This window comes from Stegostoma tigrinum, chromosome 35, assembly GCF_030684315.1.
Source record: "Stegostoma tigrinum isolate sSteTig4 chromosome 35, sSteTig4.hap1, whole genome shotgun sequence".
Classification (NCBI taxonomy): domain Eukaryota; kingdom Metazoa; phylum Chordata; class Chondrichthyes; order Orectolobiformes; family Stegostomatidae; genus Stegostoma; species Stegostoma tigrinum.
In genome coordinates, this window is record NC_081388.1 from 18,365,354 (window position 1) to 18,386,729 (window position 21,376).

Sequence of the window (21,376 nt, forward strand, 5' to 3'; positions counted from 1 at the left end):
TTGTCCAATTGCCTTTTAAAAGCGACAATTGTATTTGCCCTCATCCCACTCCCAGGCAGTGCATTCCACATTCTGAGCAGAGCAAAGGATGTTTCTCCTGTCACTTCTTTTTGGAAATCATGTTTTTAAAAAAATCACCCTTCTCCAATTTTTGACCCTTCTGCTTAAACAAAATATTTCCATCCCTACCCACCCTGTCCAGACCTGTCATAATTTTGAGCAACACAATTCAACTGCCTCTCAACTTCACCTCTTCAAAGACAGCAGCCCCAGTGTGTCCAATCATTCCAGGGAAATAAAGAACTTTGTCTCTGGAATCGTTCTCTTCAGTTGTTTCTGCATCCTTCCTAAAGCCTTCACATTGTTTCTAAATACAGCGCCCAGAACTGGACACAATACTTCAGCTGAGGCCAAACTAGAGTTTACAAAAAAAGTTTAAATCCCCTTTATCTGGTCAAATCCTGTCACGCTGTTCAATTTAAACAATTTTCTTTTGCTCAGGTTAACGCTGGTCGAAACATGCTAACTTAATTAGTTAATCCTCACGGTTACCACTGATATTTCTTCCCAAAAATTAGCATCAGGCAGCATTTTTAAAAAAAGTTTGAACCTCCATTACAATGTTGAACTCAGAACACTGATAAATTTTCAAAGCAGCAACCTGCTCCAACCCCCTTCACCACATCAGATATGAGAACAGCCTCCACTTTAGGAAACTTTCTTCGACTGAGAAAGAGTCAAGGCTTGAGGGGGAGAATGGCTGAATGCTGACCCTAATTTCTAAGCCCGTATGGCGACACTGGGGCGAGATGGGCTTGGGTCAGAGGAACAAGCAGCTCATGGGAGATCCAGGCTTAAGGAACATTCAGTGACGGAGCAAGGGAAACCACACAAGACATTTTTCTAAAATCAGAACACTGGAGTTGGGGTGGGGTGTGTTGGTGTCAGTGTTGGTGAGAGAGGACTGGGTGACAGGTTGAATAAGACTCAAGGGCAGTGGAGGAAGGCCTAGACGAACAACACCTCACCTTCTTCCAAGGATACAGCGCAGCCCTCAGGACTCAGCACTGAGTTGAGCAATTTCAGAAAGTGAAAGCTTTCCTCCATGCTGGTTAGCGAACCCCACGCTCCCAGATCTTGTTCTGTGTCAAGTTTTCTCAGCACAGCCAACCCATTTTCAATATCCCGTTAGCACTCATTCAGCATCTCTCTCTCACTCTCTCTCCTGACTTTTGTGTGCATCTTCTTTCTCCAGGCACCATCCCCATTCATTCAGTTCACTCTCACCCCTCTGTTATCCCTTTTCAAACCCTGCACCCTGCCATCAGCCTAAAATGCCACCATTTCCCTGCTTTCAGTTCTGACCAAGGGTCAATGGATTTAAGACGTTAGCTCAGTTTTTCTTTCCACAGATGCTCCAGACCTGCTGAGTTTCTCCAGTGATTTCTGTTTTTATTTCAGAACTCCAGCATGCACAGTTCTTGGTTTTATTATGAAGGGCAGTGCATGTGGATGAACTGGAGTGTAATGGCGGTGGTGGGGGGTGGGGGGGGGGGGTGGGGGTGGGTCAGAGGAGTGGGGCAGCAGTGAAGCATGAGAAGCCATTTACGAGAATCTAGGACTACTGGAAATTGTCAGTCTATCCCAATACTTCCGCCACTCGCAGGAGAAGAACCGATGTGCATCCAACGAGAGACTACAATCAAACCACTAGGGACCTGTAGCAGGCCAGTCAACTGGGTCCCAATTCCAGACTCATCTGAAATAATCAGTGACCAAAGCAAGAAAATCCTGCCAGAGATAAAAGAAAAATCCCGACTATTAGAAGGCTGGTGCCCAGCTGCAAGAAGGCTCATGATAAAGAGGCTGTCGCGGAAGGAAATGAAAGCATATTGAAGTATTTTAGTTGCTGCACCATAATAGATTGCTGTGCTGTGAATATTGCTGATACTAAAATTCTTTTAGCAGAGCCTGCATTTCAGACCCAGTGACCCTTCATTAGAACACTGGACCCAAAACGTAGACTGTTTTCTGTCCACATTTGCTGCCAGATATGCTGGGTTTCTTCAGCAATTTCCGATTTTTGTTTGATTTCCAGAATCCACAGTGAAATAATCCCACAAAGGCCTGTAACCCATCACCAAGTCACCCACTAAGTACACATGGAGAGTCCTTTACACTGATCAAGCTCCTTGAGAGCCAGCTCCTGTTCATATCTGCCAGCCACGGCTCCCTGACTGGACCAGAATAACAGCCCCAATCAGGGAACTCCTGTTCTATGAGGTCCACCTGCCTGACCTTGTTGCAGTCACTACATCCCATCCCATCTGAGTCCGAGGACATAGGCCAGTTCTTTTTTTTGTCGCTCCTCCTGGAGCGAATTAGCACCGGGTCAGGTTCCTCTGATTCTGTCTCTGACACGGATGGTGTGTAATGCACAGAGGCTCACCACGTGCGTCCGAAGTGTCTTGGAAGAAATTCACTCTCTTCTTCAGGTGGCAACGGCACTGGGGCTGTGCCATCTGCTTTTTACACCTCAGATTTGAAGGTATCTTCAATGCTTAATGGAGACAGACAACCCACAGGTTCTGGAATAGCTGGAAAGGCTGTAGAGGTGCCGAACATGTTTTGCTCCCACATTGTTTGCAAGTTTGTAGCTTTCATATGGTCCACACGCTTGTTCAGGATCTTCACACCTACCCAAACTTTGTCTCTCTGGGCCAGATATGGAGGGCCATTCCCATGATTCAAACATCAAACTTCGTTTTGTCACCTGAAGTAAATGGGTCTCTCTCGTTTAGCGGAGCCTTGTGTCGGGCACTGGTGTTCCTGTTGCTGCTTCACCTTCTGCACCCCCACACCCCACCCCCAGCCAGTTCCAGGAAGATCAGATTTAACCTGGTGCTCCCCACTATTAACTCTGGACTGGTCACGATAGTTGCATGAGGGGTGGTCTGATAATCAAACAGGAACCAGGACAGTTTGGTATCTAGTGAAGCTGTTGGCTGTTTCTTTAAGCCTGCCTTCAAAGTTTGGTCTGTTCTTTCTGCCATACCATTGGAATGATAGATGGTCTGGAGCTGTCCTTATATGACAAATATCATTTAATACCAAATACCATACTCAAATTCCCTGCTGGTAAATGATGGCCCAATATCTGTGATCATTTAACCAGAGATTTATTTTCAATGTTTCTGATTTGGATGTTGCTAAGCCCATTTAAGTGTTCCAACCCAGGTGTATGTAGATTTGCCAGTGTGTGCACTCTCCTGGATGCTGGCCTTTGGGTTCTCTTACTGAATTGAGGTCCGGTGGGATTCTTTTGCTGTCTTGAGTCTGCAAACCAGTAGCACCTACAGGGGCTTCCTGGCCCTGATCCTGAAAAAGAATTTAACTGTTTGGCTTTTTTTTTGAGTTTTACTGCAGGCTGACCTGGAGTCCCTGTGTTTAGGATATAGAGCATAGAACATTACAGCACAGTATGTCACGAGTGAGGCTATGCAACTGGCTTCACTCAGGTGGTGTTCCCCAAGCTCAGTTGAAATGATGATGGTGTCCACATCCATCAGAATACCCTGCAAGTTGAATGCTCCACTTGCCTCATTTTCCAATGATAAAGTCTGTTGTAGTGCCTGTTTGAGGCCTAGTTGGGCCTCAGCTGGTAAGCACCTTTGCGCAGTTATAATCATTAATTCCACATATCAAACAGTCTCCCATTAAAGGGTTAAACCAAAGTCACATGCCTCTGGCAGTCATCTTAGCCGCATCAAAAATCGTGATACAGATTCCGCTGTTTCTCAAATTGCCAAGTAAAACCGATAGAATTAGAGGGGGCTAGGGGTTATAATATTCCTTAACTAAATATATGAACTCTTGAAAGGTGTTAGGATCTGTTGCCTCAGGGAAAGTGAGTGCTGATAACCAAAAAAGCTGTGGGTCCGCAAGCTATCAGGAGAATCACCTGTACTTTTCATCTGCCCTGATATCATTTGCCCAGAAAAAAATAATGTGTGGAAAGAATGCATTAGACCCAGCCTTCAACAGTAGGATTGAACAAGTCAAGTTTCTGAAACAACAGTTAGGGTGCCAGAAATGCTTATCCCAACTCAAAGATGACTATTGCAAACATATTTCTTCAGGAGCGTGTTTTTCTCTCATCTCCACTGAAGTAACTCCACAGAGGCTGGTATCCTGTAACTAAGTCACCCTGTGTTTACATTCAACATTGACCCAGCTCCCTCAGAGCCAGTTCTCAGAGTGAACAAGGCATCTGACACTCTTGTATATATTTGTCAGCCAGGGCTCCCTGATTGGACCAGATTAAAAGGCCCAATCAGAGAATTCCTATTCCCTGAGGTCCTTCTGGCTGACCCTCATTACAATCACGACATACAATTGTTTTATTTTGTGACAGAGTTGCTGTCCCTGAATGCCAGCCCTTCTGTGGAAGGCTGCAACAAGATTCACCCTGCTCTTTGTGAATATTTTGCATCACATAGCCAATAAGATGACTGCCACAAGCTTAGTGGGCATCAAACTCCTATCGGATAACACCGCCACAGAAGGGGAAGTCCCCTTTTTGAATGTTTCAGCAGCAGAGGATCTGAGGCTGGGCTGGGGGTGAGGGTGAGTGTAGGAGACTCAGGCAACTCTGTTGAAGTGGATAATAAAATGTGAGACTGGATGAACACAGCAGGCCCAGCAGCATCTCAGGAGCTTTTGTGCTGGGCCTGCTGTGTTCATCCGGCCTCACATTTTATTATCTTGGATTCTCCAGCATCTGCAGTTCCCATTATCACCTCTGCTGAAGTGGAACCCAGCAATCTTTGTGATTGAAGAAACATGAATCTGAAACTCAGGCAGAGACCAAATTGCTGAGTTTCTGCAGCAATTGCTGTTTTTGTTAAAGCTTAACCCTGACATCAATTGTGCTTTGGGTTTTCTTTTGTGAAAAGGGAAGTCTTACAAGTGAGCTGTAGGGGGTGCCATTTTAAGGTTGATGCCCAGGTCAGACAAGAGTGTCTCTGGAACTGCAGCATTTATCATTTCCCATCTGGGAGCGTTGCAGTTGATAAACACACAAAATACCTCAAACAAACTTAAGGCAAGAAACGACAATACAATGGTCTTGAGAATGGGAGAGAGTTTGTGCTTCTCACTGGGTTTCAGCAGTAATGCAACATGTATGTTCACAAGTCTCTCGATCAGAGGACAGGCTAATCCAATCCCCACACACACACACACACATATACCAAAAATTCCGGCAAACTATAGCTTTCCCAAATTAAAATATTTTCTCATTTCTCCAACACATTTTCTTCTCCAAGTCTTGAATGCTTGCTGGTGGGGAGCATACTCTGTGTTAGTCGAGCTGCAATATTTCAAGTCACTGGTGGTTTATAATAATTGCCAACACGGCCTAAACCAATCTGCCTGCATCAGTTAATGAAATGTGAGGCTGGATGAACACAGCAGGCCCAGCAGCATCTCAGCCTGCATCAGTTACGCTTATTCACAGGCTCTTACTCTGTGCTCTGTTGTAGCAGAGGCCGGATGCATTCGGAGACTTCACACATCCACAACACTGTGTGGAATCATGGAATGGCACAGCATGGCTAGAGGCCATTCGGGCCACTATGCCTGTACTGGCTCTTTGAAATCATTCTTTGCTCTTTTCCCACTGCCCTTGACAGTTGTTTTTTTCCCCCTTCAAATGCTTCTCCAATTTCCTTTCCAAAGGTACAACGGAATTTGTTTCCATCTTCATTTCAGGCAGCATATTCTAAATTTGCGCAACTCACTGCATTAAAAATAAAATCTCATCTTCTCTCTGCTGTGCCTGCCAGTGACATGAATAAACTCTCCTGTCAATGAGCTTCTGCCAGCAAAAACAATTTCTCCCTACTTACTCTGTCAGAACCTTCTAAGATTTTGTAAATCAATTCTGAATCTCCTCTGCTCTGGAGCAGATCAATCTAAACTTCTCCTGGGAACCTCAAAATACTGGAAGACAGAACAGGACACAACCTTCCAGCAATGCCCAGGCCTTAAATTTACTAACTTTTGGCAGAAACACTTTGCTTATATACTCAAATGTTTATAAAACCAAGTTTCTGGGAGCTCCAAGTCACAACGCAATTTGAATCCTGCCAATCAATGGTATGTGCCTACCTTCTATGTTTCTATGTTCATCATCTTCATAAATTTTCCTAGACAGGGGTGGCAGTGGCCTAGTGGTATTATCGCTGGACTGTTAATTCAGAGACCCAGATAATGTTCTGGGCAGAAATAGCAGGAACTAGAATCTGAGATTACAAGGTGTACAGTTGGATGAACACAGCAGGCCAAGCAGCATCCGAGGAACATCTGACAAAGGCATCTGAAGAAGGCTCTAGGCCCAAAACATCAGCCTTCCTGCTCCTCTGATGCTGCTTGGCCTGCTGTGTTCATCCAGCTCTACACCTTGTTATCTCAAATGTTCTGGGCACATGGGTTCATATCCTGCCACGGCAGATGGTGGAATTTGGATTCAATAAAAATATATGGAATTAAGAATTTAATGATGACTGCAAATCTATTGTCAATTGTCGGAAAATCCATCTGGCTCACTAATGTCCTTTAGGGAAGGAAACTGCCATCCTTACCTGGTCTGGCCTACATGTAACTCCAGACCCTCAGCAATGTGGTTGTCTCTGAACTGCCCTCTGGGCAATTAGGGATGAACAATAAATGCTGGCCTAGCCAGTGACGCCCTCATCCTGTGAATGGATTTTAAAAAAGAGAAAAATGCACCTCCCCCTAAACATTGTTAACTTGCTTTGCTTTAATAAATGTTATCTTTCCTTTTTGGTGGATTGAAATCCAACTGTTTGTTACCACACTGTGCCATCTGGCAGGATAATAAAATGTGAGGCTGGATGAACACAGCAGGCCAAGCAGCATCTCAGGAGCACAAAAGCTGACGTTTCGGGCCTAGACCCTTCATCAGAGAGGGGGATGGGGAGAGGGAACTGGAATAAATAGGGAGAGAGGGGGAGGCGGACCGAAGATGGAGAGAAAAGAAGATAGGTGGAGAGAGTGTAGGTGGGGGGGGGGGGGGGGGGGGAGTAGGGAGGGGATAGGTCAGTCCAGGGAAGACGGACAGGTCAAGGAGGTGGGATGAGGTTAGTAGGTAGATGGGGGTGCGGCTTGGGGTGGGAGGAAGGGATGGGTGAGAGGAAGAACCGGTTAGGGAGGCAGAGACAGGTTGGACTGGTTTTGGGATGCAGTGGGTGGGGGGAAGAGCTGGGCTGGTTGTGTGGTGCAGTGGGGGGAGGGGATGAACTGGGCTGGTTTAGGGATGCAGTAGGGGAAGGGGAGATTTTGAAACTGGTGAAGTCCACATTGATACCATTAGGCTGCAGGGTTCCCAGGCGGAATATGAGTTGCTGTTCCTGCAACCTTCGGGTGGCATCATTGTGGCACTGCAGGAGGCCCATGATGGACATGTCCTCAAGAGAATGGGAGGGGGAGTGGAAATGGTTTGCGACTGGGAGGTGCAGTTCTTTGTTGCGAACTGAGCGGAGGTGTTCTGCAAAGCGGTCCCCAAGCCTCCGCTTGGTTTCCCCAATGTAGAGCAAGCCGCACCGGGTACAGTGGATGCAGTATACCACATTGGCAGATGTGCAGGTGAACCTCTGCTTGATGTGGAATGTCATCTTGGGGCCTGGGATGGGGGTGAGGGAGGAGGTGTGGGGACAAGTGTAGCATTTCCTGCGGTTGCAGGGGAAGGTGCCGGGTGTGGTGGGGTTGGAGGGCAGTGTGGAGCGAACAAGGGAGTCACGGAGAGAGTGGTCTCTCCGGAAGGCAGACAGGGGAGGGGATGGAAAAATGTCTTGGGTGGTGGGGTCGGATTATAAATGGCGGAAGTGTCGGTGGTATCAATGTGGACTTCACCAGTTTCAAAATCTCCCCTTCCCCTACTGCATCCCTCAACCAGCCCAGTTCATCCCCTCCCCCCACTGCACCACACAACCAGCCCAGCTCTTCCCCCCCACCCACTGCATCCCAAAACCAGTCCAACCTGTCTCTGCCTCCCTAACCGGTTCTTCCTCTCACCCATCCCTTCCTCCCACCCCAAGCCGCACCCCCAGCTACCTACTAACCTCATCCCACCTCCTTGACCTGTCCGTCTTCCCTGGACTGACCTATCCCCTCCCTACCTCCCCACCTACACTCTCTCCACCTATCTTCTTTTCTCTCCATCTTCGGTCCACCTCCCCCTCTCTCCCTATTTATTCCAGTTCCCTCCCCCCATCCCCCTCTCTGATGAAGGGTCTAGGCCCGAAACGTCAGCTTTTGTGCTCCTGAGATGCTGCTTGGCCTGCTGTGTTCATCCAGCCTCACATTTTATTATCTTGGAATCTCCAGCATCTGCAGTTCCCATTATCTCTGATGCCATCTGGCAGGAAACTGGTGGCAGGACCAGAATAGCATCATGTTCTTCCTCATGGTCCTAGTGCCTGCCAACAAAGTATGACACTGCTCGCTAACTGTAGCTATGGAAACAGAAAATCGGAGCAGGAAATAGGCTATTCGGCCCTGCTCCACTATTCCATGCTTGATCACCCCAAAACAAAGAATTGCAGATGTTGAAGACCCTGAAATAAAAAGAGAAATTGCTGGAGATAACAGAGTGTAGAGCTGGAGGAGCACAGCAGGCCAGGCAGCATCAGAGGAGCAGAAAAGTTGACGTTTCAGTTTGGAACCTTTTTGAAAGCCACTAACTACCGAGCCACCATAAAGATACCCTTCCAAACAAAACAAAAAGGCATCAGCCTCCACCATAGGAATTCCAACTGAGCCTTCGTGTTTTACAGATGCCCAGCATTTTGCACGGGGTGGGGAAGAGGGTATCTGGGAGAGGACAGGGCAGAATACCTCATTTTCACCACGCTTTCTGGAAAACTTCATTGTACATTTGCCTCTTCATTTATCTCCTGATCAACCTCATTGAACCTATGACTTCAATAAACCAGCAGTTTTTTCCCATCCATGCCTCTCAATTTTGACTTGAAATGGCTTTTTTAAAAAATCCAACAAATGCATGAATGTAGGCCAACAGAGTTTATAGCACTTTTATAGAACAATTCTTGAGCATACACAGAATTTCAATGTTCTGATCCCTCATCCCTATCCACACACAAAATTCTTTCCTGACCTAATCAGGAATCAAAGAGAGATATTCCAAGATATAGCTCCAGAATGCATTTATTAATTTTTGAGCATTATTTTTCAAATTAAGAATTGCAAAGGAATTTATTTTCGCCATCACGGAAATGTAGAAAGGCAGAAAAATAGAACTCAACACAATTAAATATTTACTCAAACAAAAACAAGAAATTGCTGGAAATGCTCAGCAGGTCTGGCAGCATCTGTGGGGAGAAATCAGAGTTAAACTTATTTGGGGTAATCTAGAAAGAGTGATGATAGTTTTAGGATAAGGGGTAGCAGATTTAAAACAGAGATGAGGAATTACTTCTCTCAAAGTGTGGTGACTGCAGAATTCACTATCGCAGATTGCGACGGTTGCTGGGATTTTGAGTTATTTTAAAAGGAGGAGATAGAGATTTTTAAATTAGTAATGGGTTAAAGGGTTGGGGACAGCAGGAAGGAAAGTGGAATTGAGGCCAATGTGTAATTAGCCACGATCACATTAAATGGTGGAACAGGCACGAGACTGAATTGCCTTCTCCGGCTCCAAGTTCTTCTGAGATTTGTCATGTAAGGGCCTGTGGATAAATGACAATATGACATTGGCTGATTTTCCAACTTAAAGAGGGCCACGTCACATGGAAAACGTCTACTTTTGATTGTTCAGAAAGCAGATAAAGCTACATATTTAGATCCTGAAAGTACTTTTGTTGTCTTTTGAATTAAAGCATATTGTTAAATATGTTAAAGATATCAAAAAGGTAATGAGATAGTTAGGCAGCAGGCTGATCAAACTGAGAAACAGAAAACTACAAAGGATTATTTCAAAAAAAAGAGAAAAACAGAGAAATTCCTGTTAGTCAAAACAAGACAGGCCTGTTAGTCTGTGTGGTGACAAAACAGACTTGCTCAACATTATAATGCAACCAGGTAGCGCTGTTGTGACCTGTAAGATCTTTGCCTCATATTTAATTCTATTCAAGTGGGTGCTCCAGTTAGTAATACATTTGGGAATACATTTATTGGCTGAGTCTGACATAATCAGGCTAGTGGTTTGTCCTATCTCTCTAACACAAACAGCCTGTGCAGTAACTGTCAAGTTCCTACAGTGTCTCTATTGACAAAACATATTGTAGATCAATGGCTTGGCAAATAACTTTTGAACACATTCACCAGGATATTTATTCAATGGACTGGAGACGAGAGGGAATATGGTGACATACTTGTCATGTCACGAGGCTCTCCATGCACTTGTTCATGCACATGTTAGGAGTTCAAATGTTTAAAAAAAGAGAGACATTAATGGGATTTGGGATTCACAGCTTGGGACTCTGATCTCTTTCCCTCTGCATTGGAACCCCACTGCCAGCATTTTCTACAATATAGCTATTCTATTGCCTGGAATAAAAAGGTCAAGAAAGTCTTACTCCAATTCCTTTACCCTCCCATCCTTCAGCTTAAAAGATGGAACGTTCTGGTTTCTGGAATTTTCTAAGTTCATTCACTCAATGACACAGCCAACCGGAGGTTACTGCTCTCCTGATTTGGGATCAGGGTTAAAGCAGTCATTCTCTAACCCTCTCCCACCTTCCTCCCTGACTCTTCAGTGTTGTCCTGATTGAATTCACTGCCACAGAAGGCTGGGGAGGTCAGGTCACTTAAGACTGAGATAGACAGGTTCTTGATTATCAAGGGGTTACAGGGAGAAAGCAAGAGAATGAGGTTGAGGAACTCATCAGCCGTGGCTGAATAACGGAGCAGACTCGATGGGCTGAATGGCTTGTTTTCTGCTCTAATGGTAGTGACTGAAGTGGTGCTTGGATATGACAGTCTGCCTTTCCCTATTACACCTGCATTCGTCTGTCCCTGAACTCTTCCAGCTTTCCTCAAACCAAATGAAAGAATATAACTGAAAGTGCTTTTTCAATCTTGGAAAGGATATCTTACAAGTTCCCCCAAAGAGTTAAAACAGTCATTAGCCCCAAAGAAGTCAGTATTAAAAGTCACACCAAAAGGCTTCTCAGCTTCCCATTCAAGTGCAACACCTTCAGCATGCGAGTATTTGAAAGGATACCAACTTACCCCCCTCCGTAAGCTTTGGAAAGAAGGGATCCTGGGTTTCACTGTCTTTATCTCGTTCAGACAGTAAGACAGCGGATCCCTGGTGAACCTGGGGGACGGGTGCCCATTAGCGAAAGACGAGGGGTAAGAATTCAAAGGCAAGAAGGGGAGGGGTGGGAGCTGTTAACGTAAAGGGAAGAAATGAACCCACGGTGTAAAACAATAGAAAGGAGAAAGAAAGGGAGGGAGGACAAACAGCGAGGTCCAAAGCAGCTCTTGAAAAGTCCTTCAGCCAATTACTAATCCAAAGCAGGTGCAATTCCTTTGGTGTTCCGCCCCATACTGTCTCATCCACACATTCTCTTCCAGCTTCGATGCAAGCACAGTCCTTGTGAGGTGAGCCCCCTCATCCAGGTCCTCCCCCTGTCCCCAAATCCCTTACCTTACAGAGAGACAAAGTTAGCACAAGCTTTGTGACTTTATCAGATTTTGACAATGAATCACTCACGTGACTGGAAGATTGGCAGTTTAGTTTTGGGAGTTTGGGGTGAGGGGCTGTCACTGGGTTGTCACCCCATTGAATCATAAGTTTGAAATCTAACATCATCGGGCGATCTACGTGGCAACTTTTATGCCTCACTCAAACCGCCAACTGGCACCCTTACCCTGAGCGGAGCGAGACTCCAAGGCCACAGCAACACGGCTGACTCTCAGCTGCACTCTGAAAAGGCCCTCGCATTCACTTAACCTCAACCAGTCTGTACTAGTTCAAGAAGGCGACTCATCACACCAGCTTCTCAAGGGCAACGAGACATGGGGAATAAACATGGGCCCAGAATGAAGAGTGTGTCCACACCTCCCCCGCCAACCTTCAACATACCCTTTCCTTCAGCATGCCAGGTTTATAGGGGATATTTGACAAATGGAGCCCAATGGATAAACTAGTCTTACCAGCAACACAACAGAAAATACAGTAATCTTCTCTAAATAGACAGAATCACATTTCATCAAGTGCTGCCTTGGATTACAGTGTCTGTTCAATACCTGATACTTTCCCTAGAAAGGCATTCTTTCATCTCTTACAGCTTTCACTTTTCTCCGAAAGGTGTTGAATCCTGCTGGGCAGGAGACTATTTCCTTCGCCTTATGCTCAGATATTCATTTTCCAGAAGCAGCAGGTATCCAGTTTAGACAAATTACTAATCCACAATGCCCATCATCGTTGACCCTAATAAAAACTGAAAGAACAGCCGATGCTGTAAATCAGAGACAAAAACAGTTGTTGGAGAAGCTCAGCAGGTCTGGCAGCATCTGTGAAGGCAAAAACAGAGTTAATGTTTCAGGTCAGGTGACCCTTCCTCAGCTCTAAGGAGTTCTGAGACAGCATTCTGAGGAAGGGTCACCACACCTGAAACGTTAACTTTATTTTCTCCCTCACCGATGCTGCCAGACCTGCTGAGCTTTACCAGCCACTTTGTTTGTGTATTGTGGACCCTCATCCTGTTCTATTCGACTCAGAGGCACTTTCCAGGAGGACTCACTGGGCAAAACTAAGTAACACTAGGAACTCAGGCCGATTCCCTCAGTGACATTAAGAGCATTGCAATCTCTCAGTCTTCCCCAAACTCAATACAGCGCAGGAATCAGGTTGGGGGCTAAAATTAAGGTATCTCAAATCCAGCCGAAGAGACTAATTTTTATTTTTGTGAAACATGGAAAAAAATCTAGAGAACTCCTTCCTGACATTCTATTCCACAGACCGTCGTGCTTTAAAATCAAACTCATCAGGCTAGATGCTGTTCAAGAGCTGTTTAGGGTAACACTGTGATAAATCGATAATATCATGCATAAATTACAAATGTCAGAGTCAAATGCTGCAAAATGAGGATTAAGCAGGGAAAGTTGTCAGACCAAATTCATTCTGATTTCCCATCCAGGCTCGCATTGGAAAACTCTTTGGTTATATCATGTGGCCAAACTTTTGGGACCTATGTTGGATTAGGGACAGGATTGAGGCCAGCAATAACTGAGTCACTCATGGGGATCATCAGGAATTGCTCGATCAAACCACGGTGATTAAAACTAAAGGTGGGAAAATCACAAAGCAAATTTGTTATGCGTATGAATCGAACCCTGAGCAACATTTAAAGGCATAACACTGTTCCAAAAGAGGGAGCCAAAAAAATAGTACAAATAGCTATGGACTATTACCAACACAATGATTTTCACCGTTTCATCTGCCGTAGTATAGCTCGGGTGCATTTCAATCCACCATGAGCAAATTATAGGGTGCAATCAGTCTGAGGGGTTTGAGTAGACTGTTCCCTAAGTTAATTCTTCACGGCTGTTCCTGGACATTTGGTGGGGTATTTAGATCGGGTAATGTTCTCATGTTCACCGCGCACCCCGCCCCGCCCCAAACGGGCCCTGTGCTGTTCATGTCGAGCATGAGGAGACTCAGTGCCCTGATTCAAAGACCTATGTCCTTCTCAGCACCCCAGCCTCTTCCCAGTTAGGGTCAGGTGTAGAAACCACTCATATCAAAAAGTGTGGCTCACCACATAAACAAGGCCTTATCAGTATCAACGTTTGCCTGCGTTTGGCAGTAAACACAGTTCTACTATTGCTCAACATTGTTCTCGTGGCTGGAAGAAAGGTGCAAAGAGCAGGATACAAAATCATTCATGAAGTTGGTCTCGCCGTCTAAAAATAAAGTGAAAGGCTGAGGATAAGGAAGCATTTCACAGCCCACAATTCTGCACTGCAGCTCAGTGTGTCGAGATGACTCAAGTCAAACACAATGAAGGGTGCAACAATTACATGAAGTACTGAGCATTCATGGGTTTTTTGTCACTGATATCTAGAAAACCAGCACCCCATTCAAATACAAATGTACAATCTATTTCCTTTACTGCTCTCTCTGATGCCAAAGGTTAGAGCTGAATTAGTCATGCCATGTCTCTGGTACCTCTTGCCCTCTTGTGATATGCCATGATCTTGAGCCGACTGACTGTCAGCAGGCTTTGTCTAATCCAGTTCGCTGCTGCTTTAAAAAAAGGTTCAAATTTCACCGAAAAGGAACTGGGCAGAGACTGGGAGCAAGACTTCATATTGCATTCTTCCCGTCAACCAATACAGCCCACTTAGCTCAAGGGTACCAAGCTAATTTCAACATTGAGGGTTACAGGAGTTCATTATCAGGGTATTTTGGAAAAGACAGGTCTGTTCTCTTGGGCACAGAGAGGGTTAAGAGGTGGCCGAAGAGAGAAGAAAGCTGATGAGCCATTTTGCCACTATCTAGAGGATATAGGTCCAAAACAATTGGCAAAAAGTCTGAAGGCAGGATGTGGAGAAGTTGAGGAGCATCAGGGGAGTTGTCAGGATCTGGTGTGGTTTAACTGAAATGGTGGTGGATTTAGTAAACAACTTTGAAAAGGAGTTGCCAGATTCTTGAAGATGTGGTGTTTCACAGGGTTCAAGGATAAAAGGAGGGGACTGAGTGCAACTACTCTTTTAAAGAGCCAGTACTGGCATGATGGGCTGAATGTTATTCATTTGTGTTGTAAGCTTCCATGACCCGAACTGTTGTTGAGATTCCGCATGATGGATTGGGCCCAGCACATTTGCAACTCCATGGTGTATTTACCATCCAAACAATTGCAGAGTGCTCAGGTGTAGCTGCTTAACCTGTTTGAGTTGTTTGCCTGACAGAGGATGGATATTAATCGGTTCCTGGAAATTACTCAGCAGCGTAGCTTGATCCATGACAGAAGCCTTATTCCAAGCCAGGCAGCAAAGGACAGGACCCAGCAAATGAAGTGAAAAGCAAACTGCTGGGCACGAGTGGCAAGCCAGGCTGTGAAACTCAATCACCTGTCACATTCAGAAACCTTATGAGGATTAACCATGTAAGGTTTCGAGGAGTCTGGGGGTGGGTAGAAAGAATGTAGATGGAAGAGAGAGGGTATTTGAAATTGTCAAACTGGACCTGGCCCCACTAACTCACCCACACTCCCATTTGTTGATCTGAATGTTGGGAAGCCATAAAAGCTTGGAGCAAGAGACAGAAACCTTGTAAAACACAGAATGGAAAAAAAATCTGTGAAGTGTAAACTGAAGGGTGCAAAGCAATGGGTTGGTGCTAAAGTTTGGGATTGTTTGCATTGCTCATGGCCACCAAGAACACAGTAAAGTAGTTCATTCTGGGCATGAGAGTTTATCTAGGATGTTCTGGATCCCTCCTCTCACTGTTCTGTGCTTGCTTTCCATGAGTACAGTAGATAACGTAACTGGAGGTAACTCATGTCCCGTGCATTAAATCCACGCCGAGAGAAAGAAACTTTGGAAAGTAACTACTGGAGCACCCATCTTGAGAAAGTAAATATTCTTGTCAAATCCCAGTTTGAGAACAATCCCAGTTTTGGTACTGAAGGAAGCGTGAGTATTTTCTTAATTATTTCTTCTCGTTTACTCCTTCCTCTACTGAAGGTATAAATTCTAGGATGCCACTCCTATAGCATCTTGCTCAAGAGTCCACCTTTCCTGGTGACAGTCTGGACAGTGACTATTTACAGGCCATTGAGCTCTACAGGCCAAAGGATCAGGAGCTGGTGGATAAAACCTAATTCTTACTTTGGTCAGAGGGAATAAGAAGACCAACAGGGAACTGAGGTCAACTGACTGAGCTTGGATTAAACCAGAGATCTCTCTCATTTTGAGAAAACAACAGTGCAGCGACTTCTGTCCTTCAATTCATTCTTTACCTGGTTTCTGATGCTGTCAGAGCAACATAAAAACTTCACTCCACTGGGGCCCAGACTGCATCACCCTCCAACGTTAACAAGGTAGGCCGTTACAAGACTACCCCAAACTCTTCCCACTCTGCTACAGTGGACTTGAGAATGCTGCTAATCGTTGCACCCTTCTTTCTCAGCATTCAAAGAGACATTCCAAGCTCTCCTACGTGGTTAGACTTGCATGCATGCCAAGTGCCCATTGCCTAAATAACAGCCTTACAGCTACTTCACACGGCTTTTGTATTGGTTGGTTGGTGAGGGGTTGGGTTGGGGAGAGTGGTTGCACAAAAGAGAAGATTAAAAGATAATTTGGCATCGAGGTCCAGAACCCGCTGCAAGAAAAAAAATGAACAGTTAATTGCAGGAACAAGGTCACATCAGTCAAATATAGAAAGGAAACTGAATGGAGTTTTAACCAGGAAGAATAAGCCAGGATAGAGAGAGAAGGAAGATTTGCATTTCTATCCAAATGAGGGCAACATCAGGACTTGACAAAGTGCTTGACAGGTCAGGTCAGTCATGAGGGTGCAGGGACTGCTGCTATCTCTTGGTTACGGAAGCAGGAGGGAGCGGTGACAAAAAACAGTATTTTCACTCTTCAGCAGCAAACATATGGTTAGGACAGCGTCCAGCAAGGTCACTTTTCTGGATACTTGATTGCAGAGTCTCTCCAATGGGAAGTGGTCACCTGGAGGTGGGGAGGGGGGGGGCGCAGATGGTCTGTGGACTGTTTCACAAGGACTGGAGGAAGGAGACAGTATGAGGCTAACCATCCCTCAGCAACTCTGACAGCCAAGTAGAAAGCTGCATTGGAGTGGCAGCAGGACACCAACCTGCCCTTTCGATGAAACACAGTTATGTGGAGTAACAGCTTTCAACTGCCTACTTCGTCTTGTTCTTTTGTAGCTACTTTGGATTTAAAGGAAAGGACTTGTTTTTATGTAGCCCCCTTCATGACTACCAGACATCCCAAAGCACTCCACAGACAGTGAAGTACTTTTGATCGTGGAACGTGGCAACAGCTTAACACACCAGCTCCAACACATGATGTTGAAACAATCAGCAGATGATCTGTCTCAGTGATGTTATTCAAGTGATAGATAACTGTTCCAAGATCAGTGGTGGAGGCAGGGGGAGTGGAGGGTTGGTCATGGGATCTGTTACAGCTATCCAAGATCAACAGAGCAAGTCACAGTTTGAAGGATGGAATCTCAGACAATGCAGTGCTCTCTTCTGAGCCTAGATTTCTATTTCCAGAGCTTTGGCAACTGTCTCATGGCTGGCATCAATAAGTCTGGATCAAGAAATCAAATCCTTCTCGCTATTAAAGCCAGAACTGAGCGTATTCTTGATCTACCGCTGGAGGCTAAATCTGCTGCAAGTCAGCCAAGTTCTTCCACCATTATAAACCTGCAACTTCTGCTACCCAAAAGGGCAGGAGATGCACAGAAATACTGTCACCTGTTTCCAATCCACATCATGCCATTCTGACCTGGAACAGTACCACTTACCTTCGCTGTAACTGGGCCAAAACTCTGGATCTCCCAGTGGTGTAGCAGCAGCACAAGACTGCAGCAGTTTAAGGAATCAAGGTTCCCCACTACCTTCTCAAGGGCAATAGGATTGATCAACCAGCGATGCTCGCATTCATAAATGGATTTCTTCCCACCCTCCAAGGAAGTGCACAACTGCAATATCCTTAACACTGACTCCAGGGTCAGTGAATAGTTAAATACACAGTTCTCCCAAGAGATGAGTGGATAAAGTGCACCAGGCCAGAAGCTGCACAGACAGCAAAGATCCAAAGATCCAGAGTCGATTCTCAAGTGAATTAAGTGTTATTGCAGCTGGCAACAATAAGGGTAGCACAATCAGATCCAGCAAAAGCTGGGAAGGGAAGGAGGTGGAAGAGGAAAGAGGAATAATAAATTAGCCAGGGTCTGGTATCTATTCAGTAACTCTTCCTGAGGAATAAACATGTAAGCTGTCAAAGAGACAGATTAAGCAGCGATGCCCGAAGCATACCAACACCCACTATCTTAAGGAAGACTGCATTTATATAGTGCCTCTCACAGCCTCAGGATGTCCTAATTGCTTCACAGCAAACGAATAGCGTCCAAAGTGCAGTTGTTGCTGTAGTGTTGGAAATCAAATTTTTGCATCAGGAGCTCCCCTGACCCCACCCGCAACCATACAGCAGTGAGGCAGGCGATAGTCAGCATATCCATTTTTGGTGATGGCCTTTTGACAGGAGATTCTTCTCATTTTTGCATTAGTGCCGGGGGATCCCTTCTGCCCATCTGACAGAACAGGGCCACAGTCTGAGTACGTGCTTGTGCTTGTGTGCTTGAGCCTCTGTCATTGTATCTGTGTGCCCGCACGTCCCTGTGCCCACACGTCCCTGTGCCCGCGTGTCTGTGATTGTTGGAAAGAGAGGGGGAGAGAGAGAGAGAGAGAGAGAGAGAGCGAGAGCGCGCGCAAGAGAGAGAGCGAGAGCGCGCGTGCGCGAGAGAGAGAGAGCGAGAGAGAGAGCGAGAGAGAGAGCGAGAGAGAGAGCGAGAGAGAGAGCGAGAGAGCGCGCGCGAGAGAGCGAGAGCGCGCGTGCACGAGAGAGAGAGCGAGAGCGCGCGTGCGCGAGAGAGAGCGAGAGCGCGCGTGCACGAGAGAGAGCGAGCGCGCGCGCGCGAGAGAGAGAGAGCGAGAGAGCGCGCGCGAGAGAGAGAGCGAGAGAGCGCGCGCGAGAGAGAGAGCGAGAGAGCGCGCGCGAGAGAGAGAGAGCGAGAGAGCGCGCGCGAGAGAGAGAGCGAGAGAGCGCGCGCGAGAGAGAGCGAGAGAGCGCGCGCGAGAGAGAGCGAGAGAGCGCGCGCGCGAGAGAGGGCGAGAGAGCGCGCGCGCGAGAGAGAGCGAGAGAGCGCGCGCGAGAGAGAGCGCGCGCGCGCGAGAGCGAGAGAGCGCGCGCGAGAGAGCGCGCGCGAGAGAGCGAGAGAGCGCGCGCGAGAGAGCGAGAGAGAGCGCGCGAGAGAGCGAGAGAGAGCGCGAGAGAGAGCGAGAGAGCGCGAGAGAGAGAGCGAGAGAGCGCGCGCGAGAGAGCGAGAGAGCGCGCGCGAGAGAGCGAGAGAGCGCGCGCGAGAGAGCGAGAGAGCGGGCGCGAGAGAGCGAGAGAGCGCGCGCGAGAGAGCGAGAGAGCGCGCGCGAGAGAGCGAGAGCGAGAGAGAGCGCGCGCGTGAGAGAGAGAGAGCGAGAGAGCGCGCGCGCGAGAGAGAGAGAGAGCGAGAGAGCGCGCGCGAGAGAGAGCGAGAGAGCGCGCGCGAGAGAGCGAGCGCGAGAGAGCGAGAGAGAGCGCGCGAGAGAGCGAGAGAGAGCGCGAGAGAGAGCGAGAGAGCGCGAGAGAGAGAGCGAGAGAGCGCGCGCGAGAGAGCGAGAGAGCGCGCGCGCGAGAGAGCGAGAGAGCGCGCGCGAGAGAGCGAGAGAGCGCGCGCGAGAGAGAGAGAGAGCGAGAGAGCGCGCGCGAGAGAGAGAGAGCGAGAGAGCGCGCGCGAGAGAGAGAGCGAGAGAGCACGCGCGAGAGAGCGAGAGAGCGCGCGCGCGCGAGCGAGAGAGAGAGAGAGAGAGAGCGAGAGAGAGAGAGCGAGAGAGAGAGAGCGAGAGAGAGAGAGCGAGAGAGCGGGCGCGAGAGAGCGAGAGAGCGCGCGCGAGAGAGAGAGAGAGCGAGAGAGCGAGAGAGCGCGCGCGAGAGAGCGAGAGAGAGAGCGAGAGAGCGCGAGAGAGAGAGCGAGAGAGCGCGCGCGAGAGAGCGAGAGAGCGCGCGCGAGAGAGCGAGAGAGCGGGCGCGAGAGAGCGCGCGCGAGAGAGCGAGAGAGCGCGCGCGAGAGAGCGAGAGAGCGTGCGCGCGCGAGAGAGAGCGCGCGCGAGCGAGAGAGAGAGCGAGAGAGAGCGAGAGAGAGCGCGCGCGAGAGAGAGAGAGCGAGAGAGAGCGCGCGCGCGAGAGAGAGAGAGAGCGAGAGAGCGCGCGCGCGAGAGAGAGAGAGAGCGAGAGAGCGCGCGCGAGAGAGAGCGAGAGAGCGCGCGCGAGAGAGCGAGCGCGAGAGAGCGAGCGCGAGAGAGAGAGCGCGCGCGAGAGAGCGAGAGAGCGCGCGCGAGAGAGAGCGCGCGCGAGCGAGAGAGAGAGAGCGAGAGAGAGCCCGCGCGCGAGAGAGAGAGCGCGAGAGAGAGAGAGAGCGCGAGAGAGAGAGAGAGCGCGAGAGAGAGAGAGAGCGAGAGAGAGAGAGAGAGCGAGAGAGAGAGAGAGCGAGAGAGCGCGCGCGAGAGAGAGAGAGCGAGAGAGCGGGCGCGAGAGAGAGAGCGAGAGAGCGAGAGAGCGCGCGCGAGAGAGCGAGAGAGCGAGAGCGAGAGAGCGAGAGAGCGCGCGCGAGCGAGAGAGAGAGAGCGAGAGAGAGAGAGCGAGAGAGAGAGAGCGAGAGAGAGAGAGCGAGAGAGCGGGCGCGAGAGAGCGAGAGAGCGCGCGCGAGAGAGAGAGAGAGCGAGAGAGCGCGCGCGAGAGAGAGCGAGAGAGCGCGCGCGAGAGAGAGAGCGAGAGAGCACGCGCGAGAGAGAGAGCGAGAGAGCACGCGCGAGAGAGCGAGAGAGCGCGCGCGCGCGAGCGAGAGAGAGAGAGAGCGAGAGAGAGCACGCGAGCGAGAGAGTGCGCGCGCGAGAGACAGAGAGCGAGAGAGCGCGCGCGCGAGAGAGCGCGAGACAGCGCGAGAGAGAGCGAGAGAGCGCACGCGCGCGAGAGAGAGCGAGAGAGCGCGCGCGCGCGCGAGAGAGAGCGAGAGAGCGCGCGCGCGCGCGCGAGAGAGAGCGAGAGAGCGCGCGCGCTGCGCGCGAGAGAGAGCGAGAGAGCGCGCGCGCGCGCGCGAGAGAGAGCGAGAGAGCGCGCGCGCGCGCGAGAGAGCGAGAGAGCGCGCGCGCGAGCGAGAGAGCGCGCGCGAGAGTGAGAGCGAGAGAGCGCGCGCGAGAGAGAGAGCGCGCGCGAGAGAGCGAGAGCGAGAGAGCGAGAGAGCGCGCGCGAGCGAGAGAGAGAGAGCGAGAGAGAGAGAGCGAGAGAGCGGGCGCGAGAGAGCGAGAGAGCGCGCGCGAGAGAGAGAGAGAGCGAGAGAGCGCGCGCGAGAGAGAGAGAGCGAGAGAGCGCGCGCGAGAGAGAGAGCGAGAGAGCACGCGCGAGAGAGCGAGAGAGCGCGCGCGCGCGAGCGAGAGAGAGAGCGAGAGAGAGAGAGAGCGAGAGAGAGAGAGCGAGAGAGCGGGCGCGAGAGAGCGAGAGAGCGAGAGAGCGGGCGCGAGAGAGCGAG

The 21,376-nt window shown here is 48.7% G+C and overlaps 1 protein-coding gene across 3 annotated transcripts in view; it reads right to left on the bottom strand.

The window, feature by feature from the left end:
- The window catches only part of trip10a (thyroid hormone receptor interactor 10a), a 130,068-nt gene that overhangs the window by 15,203 nt on the left and 93,489 nt on the right, over positions 1 to 21,376 (bottom strand). For 2 of the 3 annotated variants that reach the window (XM_059639885.1, XM_059639886.1), the window contains exon 10: positions 11,275 to 11,433. The exons of the other annotated variant lie outside the window; for it this stretch is intronic. In XM_059639885.1, coding sequence (XP_059495868.1) covers positions 11,275 to 11,433 — 159 coding nt within the window. The remainder of the gene's footprint in view (positions 1 to 11,274; positions 11,434 to 21,376) is intronic. 3 annotated transcript variants of the gene reach the window in all.